This window comes from Lithobates pipiens, unplaced genomic scaffold (genome assembly GCF_037356315.1).
Source record: "Lithobates pipiens isolate NorthernLeopardFrog02 unplaced genomic scaffold, aLitPip1_a1.2 Scaffold_8, whole genome shotgun sequence".
Lineage (NCBI taxonomy): Eukaryota > Metazoa > Chordata > Amphibia > Anura > Ranidae > Lithobates > Lithobates pipiens.
The window spans coordinates 632,308,223-632,327,653 of NW_027507903.1; the positions used below are offsets into that span (position 1 = coordinate 632,308,223).

General features: G+C 44.3%; 1 protein-coding gene across 1 annotated transcript in view; it reads left to right on the forward strand.

Annotated features, from left to right (window-relative positions):
- Window positions 1–18,675, forward strand: part of LOC143961525 (alpha-2,8-sialyltransferase 8F-like) — a 46,567-nt gene extending 27,892 nt beyond the window's left edge. The window contains exons 6-8 of the mRNA XM_077470820.1: window positions 14,088–14,200; window positions 16,348–16,434; window positions 17,943–18,675. Of these exons, the coding sequence (XP_077326946.1) occupies window positions 14,088–14,200; window positions 16,348–16,434; window positions 17,943–18,402 (660 nt within the window). The 3' untranslated portion in view covers window positions 18,403–18,675. The remainder of the gene's footprint in view (window positions 1–14,087; window positions 14,201–16,347; window positions 16,435–17,942) is intronic.
- Window positions 18,676–19,431: the final 756 nt, after the last annotated feature.

Here is a 19,431-nt window from a genome sequence, read left to right on the forward strand (position 1 = left end):
GCGGACGGCGTGGAGAAGAAGCTGGAGCAAGATGCGGGACGAGAAGAGTGGAGGAAGAAGAAGATGAAGAAGAAGATGGAGAAGAAGAAGTTGGATAAACAAGAAGAACACGGAAGGAAGATCAGAAGAAAAAGATGAAAGAAGAAGAATTTTATAAAGGACTTGTCAAAAACTGTCTATTGTCTTTTTTAACCTTTTCGGCACTTTTTTTGTGAAATAGTAGGGGTATTTGTACCCCATTACCAATTCACACAGGGAGGGAGGTATCTGGGGGTCCCCTTGTTAAAGGGGCTTCCAGATTTCGATAAGCCCCCCGCCCGCAAACCCCCACAACCACCGGGCAAGGGTTGTGAAGATGAGGCCCTTCTCCCCATCAACATGGGGACAAGGTGCTTTGAGGGGCTACGTCAAAGGACGCTCCCAATGTTGAGGGCATGTGGCCTGGTACGGTTCAGGAGGGGGGAGATTTTTGGGGGGACCCCATACCATTTTTTTTTCACATTTTGGTGCGCAGCTCCCCTAAAAATCCATACCAGACAATGTGGATTTTGAAGGGGACCCCAACACCATTTTTTTTTAATTTTTGAACGGGGTTCCCCTTAATATCCATACCAGACCTGAAGGGCCTGGTATGGAATTTAGGGGGACCCCCACGCATTTTTTTTTTTTTCATTTTGGTTCAGGTTTCCCCTCCATGCTGTTTTTATCAATTAACTTTTATGTGTATTGCAGACCGACAATTCATTGTAGCAGCGGGAAACATGTGCCCCTTTTCAGGCATACTATAGACAACCCCAGGTATGAAATATAAAGGAATATTACACTTTTATTGTATCACTTCAAGCATTATTAAAATCACTGCTCCCGAAAAAACAGCAGTTTTTAAAACTTTTTTTTGCATTGATGTATGTCTCCTATGGCAGGACCCAGGTCTCCAAACCCTTTTTATGACAATACCATGCATATCAGCCTTTAAAATTAGCACTTTTGATTATTCATGTTTGTGTCCCATGTTTGTGTCCCATGTTCGTGTGTTCGAACAAATTTTTGGCCTGTTCGCATGTTCTGGTGCAAACAGAACGGGGGGGGGGGGGGGGGGGTTCGGCTCATCCCTATTGCAGACCCTGACAGCTCTACCAGCTACAGCAGCCCTACTTTGCCAGTAACATCACAGTCTCTCCCCTTGGCTCTACACTCATCTCTCTGGCATGCCTCTCCCAGCTCTCCCAACTGTGCCTGCCACTCACCGACACCTGATGGATCCCTCCTGCAGTGCGGCAGTGTTCCCCGCTGTCCTCTCCTGTTTCAGACACCCCCTGGGTTGTGTGGGGTTCCTTCACAGCTCCGAGCCCCTGACCCAAGGTCAACCCCCCCGGGGGCTCCCTCCAAGGCCGCAACAGGCTTATTATGAAATACTAATAAAAAAAAAATACTTATTATAGGGTAAAGCCTCGTATACACAATGGGATTGTTGGCAGGGGATTGTCTGTTGACAGACTATTGTCCTAAAATCTGACCATTAGTATGCTCCTTTTGACAATTGTTGTCCAACTTTCGGCCAACAAATGTTAGATGGCAGGCTAGTAAATTTTTTGGCGGACAACGGTCTGTTATCAGATTTTTGGATGGTCAGTACAAAAATCTGTCACACAAAAGTCAAAAGTACAAACACGCATGCTCGGAACCAAACATGAAATTAGCAGAAGGGGCCCAAAGGGTGGTGCTCAAGAGCTGAACTTCCTCGTAGTACGTCACTACGTTCGTGTTTGTTGCACGACAATTGTATACCGTTAGTATGCAAGACAAGATCCTGGCACACGCCCTTAAGACAAAAATCAGACGCTCGATTGGCCAACACTCGTATTGTGTGTACGAGGCTTAAGACCCCAAACACACTATTAGATTTTCTGCAGATTTTTGTCTTCAGATTTACCAAAACCATATAACTGCCTCAACCTCCACAACATCTCCAAGATACACCCCACACCAACATTTCCAAAATGACAACTTTGTGAAAAAAAAGTATATATTTAAATTTTCCAAAATATTGTCACAAAAAAATAAGCAGTTTCAAAAAGCTCACCATGCCTCTTAAAAAATACCTTGGACTTTCTACTTTCCAAAAATGGGTCATTTGGGAGGTATTTGTACTATCCTGGCATTTTTGGGCTTTAAGAAATGAGATAATCCGTCAGCACATCAGGATTAATCAAATTTCAAATATATACCATAGCCTGTGGACTCTATAACTTTCATACAGACTAAATAATATACACTTATTTGGGTTATAAATATAGCAGAATAAATTTTTGCTTAAAACTATGGAAAAAAAGGTTATTTGCAAAAATGTATAACAAAAAGGAAGAAAAAAATAAAAAATCCCATGGTCATTGAATGCCACCAAAAAAAATCTCTATGAAAGTGTCCGGACCTGAGGAGGTTAAAGTCTTCATTTTCCTTGTGCTTTTACCTAGAATTTTTAAAGTTGGTCACAGAGTCTTTTTAATAGTTGTCTGTTCAGGTGCCAAGTTTTCTAGTGCAAACAGTCTTAAAAGATAAGATTATCTGCAAGTAGACACTTCATTAGCTGCACAGAGGAAAAGTCCAAAGATAAAGTCTGCTGATCTTAATTAATGGTAATGTAAGGGTACTACCGTAGGGGCTGAAGAATGTAGTAATTCCACCTGTCACCCTGCCCAGCCTGGCATTCACTTCCAGTCACTCCAAGACAATGAACAAGTTCATCAGCTTTGTTTTTGTATTTTATTGAGGGATTAGAACTTGGATGGGGTTAAGAGATTCATGGGATGCCCAGAAAATGTATTCTTGCATGGTTTGGGACCATTCAGATACTCTCCTGCACAACCAGTGATTCTCAACCAGGGTCCTGTGGAGCCCTAGGGTTCCTCCAAAGGTTGCTATGGGTTCCTTCAGCATTGCGCAATTTCTACCTGACCTCTCAGGAACCCCACCCTGGGTTGTGTGGGGTTCCTTCACATCTCCGAGCCCCTGACCCAAGGTCAACCCCCCCCCCCCCCCCGGGCCTCCCTCCAAGGCCCCGACAGGCTTATTATGAAATACTTACCTCAGAACAAAGTCCTACAGTGCCGCCTGCGCACTGTAGAAAGGGTCGACATCTTTACCGGAGTTACTTCCCGGTTTGTGAGCTCCGACGCTATGATTGGCCGGAGCCATGATTACGTCTCATGGCATGAGCCCTGAAGAAACTGCTTGAGCAAGCCATTTCTTCAGTTTGCATGAACCGATGATGTCGGCGGTATCGTATATCATAAAGATCTCCTAAATGGTGCAAGTTTAGGAGATATTTACAGTACCTATAGGCAGGGGCGTTGCTAGGTGGCAAAAGTCACCCCGAAGTCTGAGCCCGGCACCGGGGGGGTAGGGGTCTTACCTACCTGACTCGCACTGACCTACCTGACATACACTGACCCACACTGACCTACCTGACATACACTGACCTACCTGACATACACTAACTTAATGGGGCTAATAACAGAACTTTCCATGCCAGAGACCCATGGCTTTTTGGGGACCCACCCCGGGGCTCCAGCCCCCCTCAGCCCCCCCCCCAACCCCACTGCCTATAGGTAAGCCTTATTATAGGCTAAAGCCTCGTACACATGATGTGATTGTTGGCAGGGGATTGTCTTCTAACAGTATTGCCCCGTACACACGAGAGGGATTAAGTCTGACAGACCTCCAAAGGAGTTCCGCCGGAGTTCCGACGGAGTTCTGGCGGACTTTTCGACCGAACGGACTTGACCACACACCATCACACCAAACTCCGACGGAGTCGAACGTGATGATGTACGACTGGATTCGACGTAGGAAGTTCATAGACAGTAGCCAATAGCTGCCCTAGCGTCGGTTTTAGTCCGTCGGAGTAGCACACACACGAGCGAATTTTTCGAAGGGGACCGGGTCCGGCGGAGTTCCGTCGGGAAAATTTAAAGCATGCTTCATTTCTAAAGTCCGTCAGACTTTAGTGAAGCTAAAGTCCGTTGCAGCCCACACACGATCGAATAGTCTGACGGACTCAGTCCGTCAGACTTTGGATGTCGAAAAGTCCGCTCGTGTGTACGGGGCTTATGATGTCCTAAAATCTGATCGTTAGTACGCTCCTTTTGACACTTTTTGTCCAACTTTCAGCCAACAAATGTTAGATGGCAGGCTAGTAAATTTTTCGGCAGACAACAGTCTGTTTTCAGATTTTCGAATGGTCAGTACACAAATCCGTCACACAAAAGTCGAAAGTAAAAACACACATGCTCGGAACCAATGCTCACCAAACACGAAATTAGCAGAAGGGGCCCAAAGGGTGGTGCTCAAGAGCTGAAATTCCACGTAGTATGTCACTTCGTTCGCGTTTGTTGCAAGACAATTGTGTACCGTTAGTATGCAAGACAAGATCCTGGCACATGCCCTTAAGATAAAAATCAGACACTCGGTTGGCCAACAATCGTATCGTGTGTACGAGGCTTAAGACCCCTAACACACTATTCGGGTTTCTGTAGATTTTTGTCTTCAGATTTACCAAAACCATATAATATGAGGTCAAACCTTAAGAGTTTAAATTTGTATGCAATCAGATGGGCCCTTCTACTACATGGTTTGGTAAATCTGAAGACAAAAATCTGCAGAAAACCTAATAGTGTGTATGGGGTCCTACCTGTAGGTACAATTAAAGAGGAAGACCTTAGTTCCTCTTTATGGATGGGGATGGATGAGCCATGTGTTGGGATAGATGAGCCATGGTTAGGGATGGATGAGCCATGAGACCGGATGTTTGCTGACATTGGACGGAGCGATCACATAGTAAAGGGCCGCTGTCATTGGCTTTTTACCCCAATCCTTGACCGGCCGGGTCTGGTAGACCCGACGGTCACAGACATTACCAGGTGTGTGCCCCAGGGGGCGTGCGGGAGCACGATTCTGGTAGGATGTCATAGTATACCCTCCCACAGTTATCCGACCGTGTTGTAGTTGTCATTCGGCTATGGCCCGGTCGGAAAGTGGTTAATAAATTTGCGAAGATTTCAAACAAACTTCTTTCACGTTGTCATTATGGGGTATTGTTTGTCGAATTTTGAGGAAAATAGTGAATTTAATCAATTTTATAATAAGGCTGTATTATCTCCATCAATATATATAATATATATATATGTATTAGTTTGGGTACAGCGCTGCATGACCGCGCAAACGCCAGCTAACCACTTGCCCACTGGGCACTTAAACCCCCTTCCTAACCAGGAAAATGTACAGCTTTCGGTGCTCCCACATTTTGAATGACAATTACTCAGTCATGCAACACTACCCATATGATCTTTGTTTTCCTTTTTTCATACAAATAGAGCTTTCTTTTGGTGTTATTTAATCACCACTGGGTTTTTTATTTTTTGCGCTATAAATAAAAAAAAGACCGGAAATTTTATTTTAAAAAGTGAATTTTTCTTTGTTTCTGTTATAAAATTTTGCAAATTAGTAATTTTTCTTAATAAATTAAAGTAAACATCCCAATGTATAATCTATGAGGCATAATGTGTCTTTTGAACGTGTCATTTTTTTACACAAGTTTTTGAAAAATGTGGAAAGAAAATGAAAACACATTTTTACAAGCATTTTTTTTACACATTTTTATGGCACTGACGGGTGCTGTTGAGGATCCACCCACTCATAGGGTGGCACTGATGAGCACATACCCATGGGCACTGTATTGGTACTAATGGGCACAGATTTGGCACTGTAGGGTATTGATGTGGCACTGTAGAGCATAGATGTGGCACTGATCGGGCACAGATGTGCACTGATGGGACACTCTAGGGCACTGATGTGGCACTGTAGAGCATGGTTGTGCACTGATAGGGCACAGATGTGCACTGATGGGGCACTGTAGAGAACTGCTGGGCACTGTAGAAAACTGCTGGGCACTGATATGGCACTGATGGGGCACAGATGTGCATTGACATGGCACTAATGGGGCACAGATGTGCATCGATGTGGCACTGATGGGGCACTGCTGGGCACTGACATGACACTGATGGGGCACAGATCTGTACTGGTGGATCACTGTAGAGCACTGATGTGGCACAGATGTGGCACTGTTGGGTACTGATGTACACTAATGGGGCACTGCTGGGGAACAGATGCGCACTGTTGGGCACAGATGTGCACTGACGTGGCACTGATGGGGCACAGATGTGCATTGATGTGGCACTGATGGCGCACTGCTGGGCACTGACATGGCAATGAGGGGGCACAGATCTGTACTGGTGGAGCACTGTAGAGAAATGATGGGGCACAGATGTGGCACTGCTGGGTACTGATGTGCATTAATGGTGCACTGATGGGACGCAGATGTGGCACTGCTGGGGCACTGTTGGGCACTTGGAATAGATAAAAAAAGTAAACACAAGCAGCCTCACGCTGTAACTTCTCCCTCGTGTGAGAAGAGGAGATAACGGACATGCATAACTTGTTGAAAGTTATCGCTCCATCATTGGATGGAGCGATTATGTGGTAAAGGGGCGCTTTGATTGGCCCTTTACCCCGATCTGCGATGCACCAAGTACTGAGAACCCAACGAACACTGACACTCCTGTGTGTAAGCCCCAAAGGGGGCGCGGGGAGCGCGATTCTGGGAGGATGTCATTGTACGCTCTCCCAGAATTATCTGACCGCGCTGTAGCCGTCATTTGGCTATTGCCCGGTCGGCAAGTAGTTGATAGCAAAAAATGGCCTGGTCATAAAGGGAGGTAAAACCTTCCGGAGGTCAAGTGGCTATGCTTCTGCAGAAGAGCTTGGGCAAAAAATCTCTAAACGCATGTCTTTCTTTAAAATGTCTGCATGTGAGAGCCCTGCTCAGTCTTGCCATTTTGTAAGATTTATTACATTGGACAGTCTTCAGTGACTGCAGATTGTTAGTAGAGCACGGCTTTTCCTCACCAAGCTTCCTTCCTCCTACATATCCTATTCTGTGTGATTTAATGATTGTAGTTAAGCCTACATTTTTTCTTGGTGCTCAGTAACACTTTTTCGGTGAAGAAGTTTAATAATTGGACAATTTGATTGCAAAATCCTTAATTGTGCACAAGTATGCCTGGGAGAGTTAAAGTGGCGTTACTAAACCCACAACAGTAAAATCCGTCTGTATTTGCAGTAAAGCATGCTTGTTATACCCACTGTGGAACCTAAGGGTTTAATCCTCTGCATTGCGTAAAAAAAAAAGGCTGTTTGATCCTGTCTTCTCTGATCGCCCCCTTCTTTAACTGTCCCCAGTCCATCTCCTGATAGAACGGAGCCTTGGAGTCACTCTGCACATGCCCAGTTTGGTGTGTATTGCTAGAGAGGTTTTTTAACTTCTTGGGAGGGTGCATGTGATCAGCACAGGGCCAATCAGCATTGTCCAGACAGAAGGTCAGGGGTCCTGCAGCCTCATAGGACAATCAGAGTAGAATGAAAACCCCCTCCTACAAGATTTAACCAGACACTGAGAAGTCACAAGACTGCTATATACTGCTGATGAGAAAATGTGTTTAGCAGTTTATATTTATTAAAATAATTGCAGACCAGATATAGTGAATGCAGGGTCCTGGGTTTAGTAACACTTTCATTTTATTACTTTTAAAAGTATCCGCATTTTATTTTACATTTAACAAGTAACTGTAGAAAGACACAAACAGAAGGGCCTAAACCCCTAATGCATTGCCAAGAGATTTTTTATGAAATAGAAAACGAGGTCAAATACATACTCACAAAACAATGTATGCATAGCATTACACTAATGACATTGCATTACAGGGGACGTACCCCCTTTTTTTGAGCTTGGGAGTAGGGGGTACGTCCCCCGAAACACGTTAGCTTTTCAGAAATTTGGTTCGTTGTATGGGAGGACACCTTGCCAAAATTGGACTGTCATTGGTGTGATATAATGGGGTTGATTTACTAAAAGTGGAGAGCGCAAAATCCGGAGCAGCTGTGCATGGTAGCCAATCAGCTTCTAACTTCAGCTTGTTCAAAAAAAAAAAATAATAATAATTGGACGCTGATTGGATTCTATGCAGAGACAAGCACCAGATTTTGTACTTTCCAGTTTTAGTAAATCAACCTCAATGTATACATTGTTTCCTCTCTTGTGAGTATGTATTTGACATTGTTTCCTAATTATTTTCCTAATAAATCTCTTGGTAATGCACTAGGCCTTTGCGCTGTCCTATTTGTGTCTTTCTACACTACAGGGCAGCACAGTGGTGTAGTGGTTAGCACTTTCACCTAGCAGCAATAGGGTCACTGGTTCAAATCCCGACCATGACACCATCTGCCTGGAGTTTGCATGTTCTCCCTGTGCCTGCGTGGGTTTCCTCCGGGTACTCAGTTTTCCTCCCACACTCCAAAAGACATGCTGGTAGGTTAATTAGACCTTGTCTAAAAAAAAAGTTGGCCTTAATATGTGTATGTGTTTGTAAGCGTGTCAGGACCTTATGGACTAAAGGACCATGCAAAGCTACAGATGGACTCTGGTGGCAAGAAAGCGCCCTGAGGCAATTCAGTTTGCATAGGTAGCGCTATACAACTCACTCACAGTTTCTTGTTGGATTTCCCAATCTCAGGAGGGCAGCACCAACTGAGCATTCCAGTTAAAGGATCTTCATTAAAACCCCACTGACTCTCCATGTTGAACCGTTTGGATTATATAGAAGTCTTCTGAGCGCTAGAGGTGTTTTTCTGTCTTTTATTCACAAGTGACTACATTTACAAAAACAATACAGTATCGCTCACAAAACAAAAATGAGTACACCTCTCACATTTTTGTAAATATTTTATTCTATCTTTTCATGTGACAACACTGAAGAAATTACACTTTGCTATAATGCAAGGTAGTGAGTGTACAGCTTGTATAACAGTGTCGATTTGCTGTCCCCTCAAAATAACTCAACACACAACCATTAATGTCTAAACCTCTGTCAACAAAACACCCCTAAGTAGAGATGGCCTTGCGGTGCGCCCGGCGGTCGGTTCACAGCGAACTTTGCTCGTTCGCGATTCGCCAAACCAGCAGACTTCTGGCGCTGTTCGCGGCAGACATATTTGTTTACATTGTGAAGAACTTTGACCCATGACACATCCATCATGGGGTACAGGACAGCCAATTGAGACATTTCAGCACATGAACATACCACCTACCTTATAAATAGACCTGATCTGGTGGCCATTTTACATTCTGTCTTTTGTCAGTGTAGGGAAAGGACGCTGTGTGGAGCAGGGACAGTCAGTCTGTAATCACTACCTATTACTATTAGGTCCACAAAAGTCCTTTTAAGGACTGGTATAGGTGTACAGTATATATGGTTTTAATACACTTATAATATACTTTCTTTCAAATATAGAAAGCATATTATAGTGCACTGCACTGCTGCTGAGTGCCGACCGATTCTGCAGCTGTCTTTTCTCAGTGTAGGGAGGGACAGTTTGGTTTTTGGAGCAGGGGCAGTTTGCAATTCACTAGCTACTAGCTAGCTACTATTAGGTTCACAAAGGTCCTTTTAAGGACTGGTATAGGTGTACTCTTTGGTGTACAGTATATAGGGTTGTAATACACTTATAAAATACTTTCTTTCAAATATAGAAAGCATATTATAGCGCACTGCATGCAGTGCTGACCGATTCTGCAGCTGTCGTTTCTCAGTTTAGGGAGGGACAGTTTGGTTTTTAGAGCAGGGACAGTCTGCAATTCACTAGCTACTAGCTAGCTACTATTAGGTTCACAAAGGTCCTTTTAAGGACTGGTATAGGTGTACTCTTTAGTGTGCAGTATATAGGGGTGTAATACACGTATAAAATGCTTTCAAATATAGAAAGCATAGTATAGTGCATTTCCACTGTGCAGCATTGTGACTGCTGAGCGGTTCTGCAGCGATACTACAAAGAGTGACAAACACAATTAGAAAAAAGTATTATAACTGGTGTGATAGACCAGTGGCCCCCAAAAAACGGACGATTGAAGCGGGGTGTTATATACCTTGTTCCACATACAGTGGTGTGAAAAAGTGTTTGCCCCCTTCCTCATTTCCTGTTCCTTTGCATGTTTGTCACACTTAAGTGTTTCGGAACATCAAACCAATTTAAACAATAGTCAAGGACAACACAAGTAAACACAAAATGCAATTTGTAAATGAAGGTGTTTATTATTAAAGGTGAAAAAAAATCCAAACCATCATGGCCCTGTGTGAAAAAGTGATTGCCCCCTAAACCTAATAACTGGTTGGGCCACCCTTAGCAGCAACAACTGCAACCAAGCGTTTGCGATAACGTGCAATGAGGCTTTTACAGCGTCCTGGAGGAATTTTGGCCCACTCATCTTTGCAGAATTGTCCTAATTCAGTTACATTAGAGGGTTTTCGAGCATGAATGGCCTTTTTAAGGTCATACCACAACATCTCAATAGGATTCAGGTCAGGACTTTGGCTAGGCCACTCCAAAGTCTTCATTTTGTTTTTCTTCAGCCATTCGGTGGTGGACTTGCTGGTGTGTTTAGGATCATTGTCCTGCTGCAGAATTCAAGTTCGTTTCAGCTTGAGTACACGAACAGATGGTCGGACATTCTCCTTCAGGATCTCTTGGTAGACAGCAGAATTCATAGTTCCTTTTATCACGGCAAGTCTTCCAGGTCCTGAAGCAGCAAAACAGCCCCAGACCATCACACTACCACCACCATATTTTACTGTTGGTATAATGTTCTTTTTATGAAATGCAGTGTTCCTTCTACGCCAGATATACTTGCACACACACCTTCCAAAGAGTTCCACTTTTGTCTCATCGGTCCACAGAATGTTGTCCCAAAAGTCTTGGGGATCATCAAGATGTGTTGTGGAGAAATTGAGACGAGCTTTGATGTTCTTTTTGCTCAGCAGTGGTTTCCTCCTTGGAACTCTACCATGCAGGCCATTTTTGCCCAGTCTTTTCCTGATGGTGGAGGCATGAACGCTGACCTTAACTGAGGCAAGTGAGGCCTGCAGTTCCTTGGACGTTGTTGTGGGGTCTTTTGTGACCTCTTGGATGAGTCGTCGCTGCGCTCTTGGGGTAATTTTGGGCGGCCGGCCACTCCTGGGAAGGTTCACCACTGTTCCATGTCTTCGCCATTTGTGGATAATGGCTCTCACTGTGGTTCGCTGGATTCCCAAAGCTTTAGAAATGGCTTTATAACCCTTTCTAGACTGATAGATCTCAATTACTTTCTTTCTCAATTGTTCCTGAATTTCTTTGGGTTTCGGCATGATGTGTAGCTTTTAAGGATCTTCTGGTGGACCTTACTGTGTCAAGCAGCTCCTATTTAAGTGATGCCTTGATTGTGAACAGGTGTGGCAATAATCAGGCCTGGGTGTGGCTAAAGAAATTGAACTCAGGTGTGGACAACCACAGTTATAGTATGTTTTAACAAGGGGGGCAATCACTTTTTCACACAGGGCCATGATGGTTTGGATTTTTTTTCACCTTTAATAATAAACACCTTCATTTACAAATTGCATTTTGTGTTTACTTGTGTTGTCCTTGACTATTGTTTAAATTGGTTTGATGTTCCGAAACACTTAAGTGTGACAAACATGCAAAGGAACAGGAAATGAGGAAGGGGGCAAACACTTTTTCACACCACTGTATACTGCACTTCTCTAGAGACTTTTGTCACAGGGTCATTTAAAAAATGACAGGCAGAGGAAGAGGCAGGCCCTTCCACAGGGGTGGTAGGGGTAGGACAGGAGCAGCAGACTTGAGCCAAAGTGGGAAATTGCAGAAGTGCTCTCTATCTCGGTGCTGGTGTCAGTGCTCTCTATCTCTGTGCTGGTGTCAGTGCTCTCTATCACGGTGCTGGCGTCAGTGCACTCTATCACAGTGCTGGTGTGGTGTCAGTGCTCTCTATCACGGTGCTGGTGTCAGTGCTCTCTATCTCGGTGCTGGTGTCAGTGCTCTCTATCACGGTGCTGGTGTCAGTGCTCTCTATCATGGTGCTGGTGTCAGTGCTCTCTATCATGGTGCTGGTGTGGTGTCAGTGCTCTCTATCTCGGTGCTGGTGTCAGTGCTCTCTATCACGGTGCTGGTGTCAGTGCTCTCTATCACGATGCTGGTGTCAGTGCTCAGTCTCTATCGGGGTGCTGGTTTCAGACAGTGAGGGAGATAGCAGCGGAGAAGCCAATCAGCAGGCAGTGCCAGCACCATGGCTGAGGATCAGCACTGGACTGGCACCTCTGGACCACCACGGTGGAGCCCTGCATAGGTGGGGGTAAGGGCCGGGCAGAGGGAGGGGTCAGGGGCTCAAGCACAGGTTGGCACACTGGGACACTGGCACAGGACTGCGCTGCCCTGACTGTGGCACTGATCATCTCCTGCACCCCCTTCATAGCCTGGCCTGACCTTGTCTCTCCTCCATGGCCTTCATGTGCTCCTGAATTGTCAAAATTTCACAGATAAAAAAAGAATGCGTGTCGTTGTCGATCCCAGATTCACGTAATACTTTTAATATGTCAGTGTCCATGTAGTGGGACTATGTGTGCACAGCTAGTAAGTATTTTGTGGCTGAAAATATGACCTGGAGGTTTTTAAGGTTCCCCTGCCATTAAAGTGAATGGGGTTCGCAAACTTTTGGCCACGTTCGCGGTTCGTGTTCGCAAAACGTCTCGTCAGAAGTTCATCCATCACTACCCGTAAGTGAAAATGTCCAAATTGGGACCAAAGTGTCAATATTTTGTGTGGCCACCATTATTTTTCAGTACTGCCTTAACCCTCTTGGGCATGGAGTTCACCAGAGCTTTACAGGTGTCCTCTTCCTCTCCTCCATGAGGACATCACAGAGCTGGTGGATGTTAGAGACCTTGCGCTCCTCCACCTTCCGTTTCAGGATGCCCCACAGATGCTCAATAGGGTTTAGGTCTGGAGACATGATTGACCAGTCCATCACCTTTATCCTCAGCTTCTTTAGCAAGGCAGTGGCCATCTTGGAGGTGTGTTTGGGGTCATTATCATGTTGGAATACTGCCCTGCGGCCCAGGCTCCGAAGGGAGGAGATCACGCTCTGCTTCAGTGTGTCACAGTACATGTTGGCATTCATGGTTCCCTCAATGATATGTAGCTCCCCAGTGCTGGCAACACTCATGCAGCCCTCCCTCGTGACACTCCCACCATCATGCTTGACTGTAGGCAAGACACACTTGTCTTTGTACTCCTCCCCTGGTTGCTGGCCACACACGTGTGACACCATCTTAACCAAATAAGTTTATCTTGGTCTCATAAGACCACAGGACATGGTTCCAGTAATCCATGTTGTTAGTCATACCAATTTGATGCAGTGTGTGGCACATGGTCTGAGCATTGACAAGCTGACCACCCACTCCTTCAACCTCTGCAGCAATGCTGGCAGCACTCATATGTCTATTTCCCAAAGACAACCTCTGGATATGACGCTGAGCACGGGCACTCAAATTCTTTGGTCGAACATGGCGAGGCCTGATCAGAGTGGAACCTGTCCTGTTAAACCGCTGTATGGTCTTGGCCACCATGCTGCATCTCAGTTTCAGGGTCTTGGCAATCTTCTTATTGCCTAGGCCTTCTTTATGTAGAGCAACAATTCTTTTTTCAGATCCTCAGAGAGTTCTTTGCCATGAGGTGCCATGTTGAACTTCCAGTGACCAGTATGGGAGTGATAACACCAAATTGAACACACCTGTTCCCCATTCACACCTGAGATCTTGTAACACTAGTGAGTCACATGACAGCGGGGAGGGAAAATGGCTAATCGGGCCAATTTGGACATTTTCACTTAGGGGTGTACTCACTTTTGTTGCCAGCGGTTTAGACATTAATGGCTGTGTGTTGAGTTATTTTGAGGGGACAGCAAATGTACACTGTTATACAAGCTGTACACTCACTACTTTACATTGTAGTAAAGTGTAATTTCTTCAGTGTTGTCACATAAAAAGATAGAATAAAATATTTACAAAAATGTAAGGGGTGTACTCACTTTTGTGAGATACTGTATATACATTCTAGTTGATGTTCTAATCTTTTTTATGTGTTTTTAGGACCCTCCATTCCTCAAGAAACCCTTTGAAACCTGCGCTGTGGTCGGCAATGGTGGCATTTTACTGAATAGTTTTTGTGGGGCGCAAATTGACAAAATGGATTATATCTTCAGGTAAGGAAAAGATAATCCTGAGTAAAGATAAGATTATGGATATGCACCTACTACAGTGATTTCCAGCTTCTAGAGACCTGGTGCCCAGCCTGTGGCCCCTTGGTATATGACGTGTGGCCCTCAGCAGTCTGTAGTGGGAACATTGATTAGGGTAATAGCATTGATCTCTACTAGACTCGTGTAACATGTTCTCAGTTTCGTATTGTCTTCTGCAGCATATGCCCAGCCAACAATGTAGCCTGTCCATACTCTCTGATATAATTTCCACTATTGGGTCTGTAGTTTCTGACAGTCCTTTCAAGCATCACATATATTAAACATTATGTGCTTTGGTGATGCCAGGGGCCTCATATTAGGCCCTTTTTAGCTGTTCTAGAGCAGTGGTCTTCAAACTGCTGCCAAGGGGCCAGAAGTGCTTGCCTTTATCCAGCTCTTGGACACTAACAATGAGGCACCCTTCCTTCCACTTACACCAATGATGGGGCACTATTCCTTCCCTTGATATCAACAATTGGCACTATTCCTCCTCCTAATACATGGGACTATTCCTCAGATTGACACCAACAATGGAGCACCATTCCTTCCACTGACACCATTGATGGGACGCTATTTATTCCCCTGATATCAACAATTGTCCTTATTCCTCCTCCTAATACATGGGGCTATTCTCAAGACTGACACCAACAATGGAGCACCATTCCTTCCACTGACACCAATAATGGGGCACTATTACTTCCCTTAATATCAACAATTGGTACTCTTCCTCCCACTAATACCAATGATGAAGCATTGTATACTCCCACAGATGCCAAAGCATTTTGTACTCTCAATGCCCACATTCTGGCCCCCAGACAGTAAAGTGGCCCTTTTGTTTAGAAAGTTTGGACACCCCTGTTCTTGAGGGAACCCACAGGTATGGTATATATATATGTAGCACCCTCTAGTGTGCTACTAGTTTGAGAGCAGCCAAAATATAGTTTGGCTTATGGTTAGGATATGAGTCATAAAATCTGAGTCCAGCTTGAGTTTAGATTGGATGACTCATGCAGGCAAGTCTCTGGTGCCTCCCCGCTGGTTCTGGGAGTTTGGTGAAATTTCCAGAAGCTAGAGGGTGGAGGCCAGCAGGGTAGTTCTGCACACTCAGGGGAGCTTGGCCAATCCCCAGGCAGTGAGTTTGGCAGGGTGGCTGAGTCAGTCTTTAAGTATGGATGAGTCATGCTGGCAGGGGAGTCGGTGGAAGATGGAGATGGAATGCTAATGAGTCGAATTCTTCAATGAGGACAGTTCTTCAGGTGACAACTGTCTAAGAGGTCAATTTCTCTCACTCTGTAGGCTTTGTAGGGTTAACCCATTATTTCCTGTTATGTCTTCAAGATAGGAAGTGAAGGGAAATTTCCCACAATATAATACAGGGAGCAATGAATTTAATGACAGGGGAGTTTTACCCCTTCCCACTAGGGAATTTTCGGCCATAAATGCACTATAATGCCGTGCCAGACTTTTCGACAGCAAAGGTCCGACGGAACAAATCTGTCGCAGAATTCGATTGTGTGTGGGCTTCATCGGACCTTTGCTGTCGAAAAATCAGACAGACTTTAGATTTAGAACAAGATTCAAATCTTTCCAATGAAGTCCGGTCGAAAAATCCGTTCAACTGTATGCTATTCCGACGGACAAAAACCGATGCTAGGGCATCAGAAGTCCACCGAAAGTCCGTCGGGAAGACCTTTTTGACCTAGTCTGCTGGAAAGTCCCGTCGTGTGTACACGGCATTAGAGGAAACTATATTTCTTTGGTGTCAAATTTTTATTTCATTTTTATTTCCTTCTTTGGTCTTGCATAAACCCTTTGTCAATGGTTCTTTTTAAGGAGTGATTTATATTTCAGCTAGGGCTCCTAATCTTTGCAGGACATGGCTTTTGTTTAACGAGAAGATTAAAATAAACCACACAGCTATCTATACTGCTTACTTATAATAAACCTGTGTTTGCAAAGGTTGTATGCTTGCTAATTAGGTTTACTATTTATTGCTGCACTTTGCATCATAATTTGCTATCAGTTCCAGAGGTCAATTGCCAGGGGATACAATAAAATGCCAATTTCATCCTTTACATAAACCTTTTCTTTTTCTCTGTAATCTGTTGCAGGCTTAATCTACCACCTCTCACAATGGCAGAACACATTGGAATGAAGTCCCATTTCATCACTTGCAACCCAAGCATTTTAAGACAAAAGTGAGATTCTCTTCTTCAACATAGGGGTTTTGAAGGAAAATGTATTAATTTAAGAGATGATGTAACAGTGTCCCTGCAAAGGTTCCCGTCCCCTTCCACCCTAGGCCCAATGATTGGCTGACAGACCTGAGCATTGTCTCAGGGTGGTAGGTCACATGGCCCTTCTTATCCAGATTCCAGAAGTGGCAGAAGTGCTGGGTATAGACCCAAGGGAGCATTGGTAAGGTTGGTATAGACTGGTCACGGGCAGGGGCGGACTGACCATTGGGCCACTCGGGCACTGCCCGAGGGCCCCGAGCCACTAGGGGGCCCCATCAGGGTTGCCAGCTTTAGTAAAACCAGGGACAGTATGTAAAAATCTGTGTTTTTTTTACATCTGTCTCTGAAATGTCCCTTACCGACATCCTTTTGGTCTAAAAGCCTGAGATTATAGCTGCCCCACCTTTCCAGTACCTTCTCAGCCAATAGAAACATGTCTGTGTATACTGTGTGTACTGTGTGATTGTATACCGTGTGTGTGCGTATACTGTGTGGCCCTATAATCTCCTATTGCCAGGGGTCCCCATGAGTTGTCAATCCACCCCTGGTCACTGGAGGGGGGGGGGGTTTGGGGACAATTTGCTCTACATTGGGAGGTTATAGTATCTTTTTATAGTGAAATTGCAGGATATACATATATGAGCACTTATTACCAAGTAAAGTTAGGCCGAATAACTTTTGACCCTTGTAAGTGTTTCGTAATCATTTGTAATACTGCCTCATCATTCAGAAGGATATGGGTGGGATAGAAGAGAAGGCAGAGCTGGAGCAGATTATGGACCACTAGGAGAGGAGCAACCTGCCTTACAACCTTCTCTATTTTCAGTCACCTAGGCATTTTTGCAGTTGTTGTTGACAATTTAAGGATCCACACTCTTGCCATGGTAAGCACTTGATACACCCAATTGCCAAAGTCATGAAAGGATCCACATTCTGCCATGGTGAGTGACAAAGTGTTTGACCCTATTGTCATCATGACCAAAGGCTCTGCCTCATTGTGATGATGACTATAGTATCTGCCCTCTTGCCATAGAAATTTAAGAATTGGGTCAATTGATGACATCCAAGTACCTTGTCAGCTATGCGATAAGGTCTGTTGCCATGATAATGGGCCTGGTTGCTTGCTCACTGTGGAAAACCTTATCGCATAACTGACATGGTACTTGGATGTCATCAATTGACCCAATTGTTCAACCTCTATGGAAAGAAAGATAGGGTTCCTTTTTGTGGCAATATAGGGCTAAAACCTATTGCTATGGCAGCAGAGTATTGGGCTCATTACGATGGTGATAGAGTCGCCCATATCAATGAATGGAGGGATTGGTACTGTTGTTCTTGGTTGACTTAGCACTCAACCCAATCCATTTTATTGGTGGGGTGGGGGGGGGGGGGCATATCCATCCTCTTTTTGTATTTTCAAAGTAAATAAACTTCTGTTCTCTTATTAACTGGCCTCTTAATTCTTCAAGATATGAAAGGCTCTATTCAAGGCGAAAGCCTTTCATCAACCATATAAAAAGTTACGGTCCTGCAATGATCGTGTTGCCAGCTTTCGCCTACGTCAGCAGCACAGAGGTTTCCTTCCGGGTTTTTTACTCTGTGGAAGAATTCCAGTTGAAAAACAAAGTTGTCTTCTACCATCCGGATTATCTCGGCAACATATCCAGGTACTGGAAAGAGATGGGTGTTGAGGCCAGACGTCTATCTTCAGGAGTCATGATAGTCACCGCTGCTCTTGAACTCTGCAAAAAAGTCACCCTCTATGGATTTTGGCCATTTTCTAGAGACCCAGAAGGGAATGTTATCCTTCACCACTATTATGATAACAACATCCCCAAACCCGGCTTCCACGCCATGCCTCATGAGTTCTTCATCTACACGAAGATGCATTCAAAGGGAGCACTCTATCTTCAAGTTGGGAAGTGTTGAATGTATGACTTTTGAAGCTTAAAGGTTCATAGAAATAATTGGTAACACAATGAACTGGAGCTATGGAAGATCTGTTTACATTATTTAGCCAACTGTTTCATTGTTTTTCACTAATTTAACCCCCAAAAAATTGACAGGTGGAACCATTGTCAAGGCCTTTTTTTCATATACACTAATCCAAACATTTTACCAATACACTATATGACCAAAGGTTTATGGACGTCTGACCGTTACATCTGCCTGTATAATTAAAATGGAAACCCCTTCAAATGATTGAGCTCCATTGTTTTTAGTGAATGGTGCTGTTATTTCCATAGCATACAAATAATTTTTTTTTTTTTTTAAATGGGTACTTTATTGATGACATAGATATATAATTGTATACAGTCATACCATAGATGAAAAACATACATAAAACTCAAAAGAAAGTGTTTCCTAGGTAAGTATGACAACGCAATACAAATCCAATGATGGAGGATCTACAGATTGCATAGAGATTTAAGCTCAAAGAAAACAGAGTGATACTTTTGAAAAGCAATATAAAATGGGTCCAGGTAATTATAAGACCAACGATCCAACATCTAAATAAATAATCAGTAAATTGAGTGCAATCAGTGACAAAGTGCATGGCAAAACCACCATAGGAGGCAGGGAGCATAGGAAGTGGATATTATGTATTGGCATCACAACCTAACCTAAGGGACACAAAGCCCATCCCATGTCCTCCTCCTTCTCCATCTCATGTTCTCCATGCCATATCCTTCTCGTCCAGTCTCATCTCCCCCATCCCACATCCTTCTCCTCCTCCATCCCATGTCTTCTTTCTCCTGCAGTACCATCTCCTCCATCCCATATACTCCAGTACCATCTCCTCCATCCCACGACCTGCTCCAGTCCCATCTCCTTCCTCCCATGTCCTTCTCCAGTCCAAACTCCTCCATTCCACGTCCTCCAGTCCCATCTCCTAAATCCCATGTCCTGCTCCTCCTACAGTCAAATCTCATCCATACCATGTCCTCCTCCTCATCC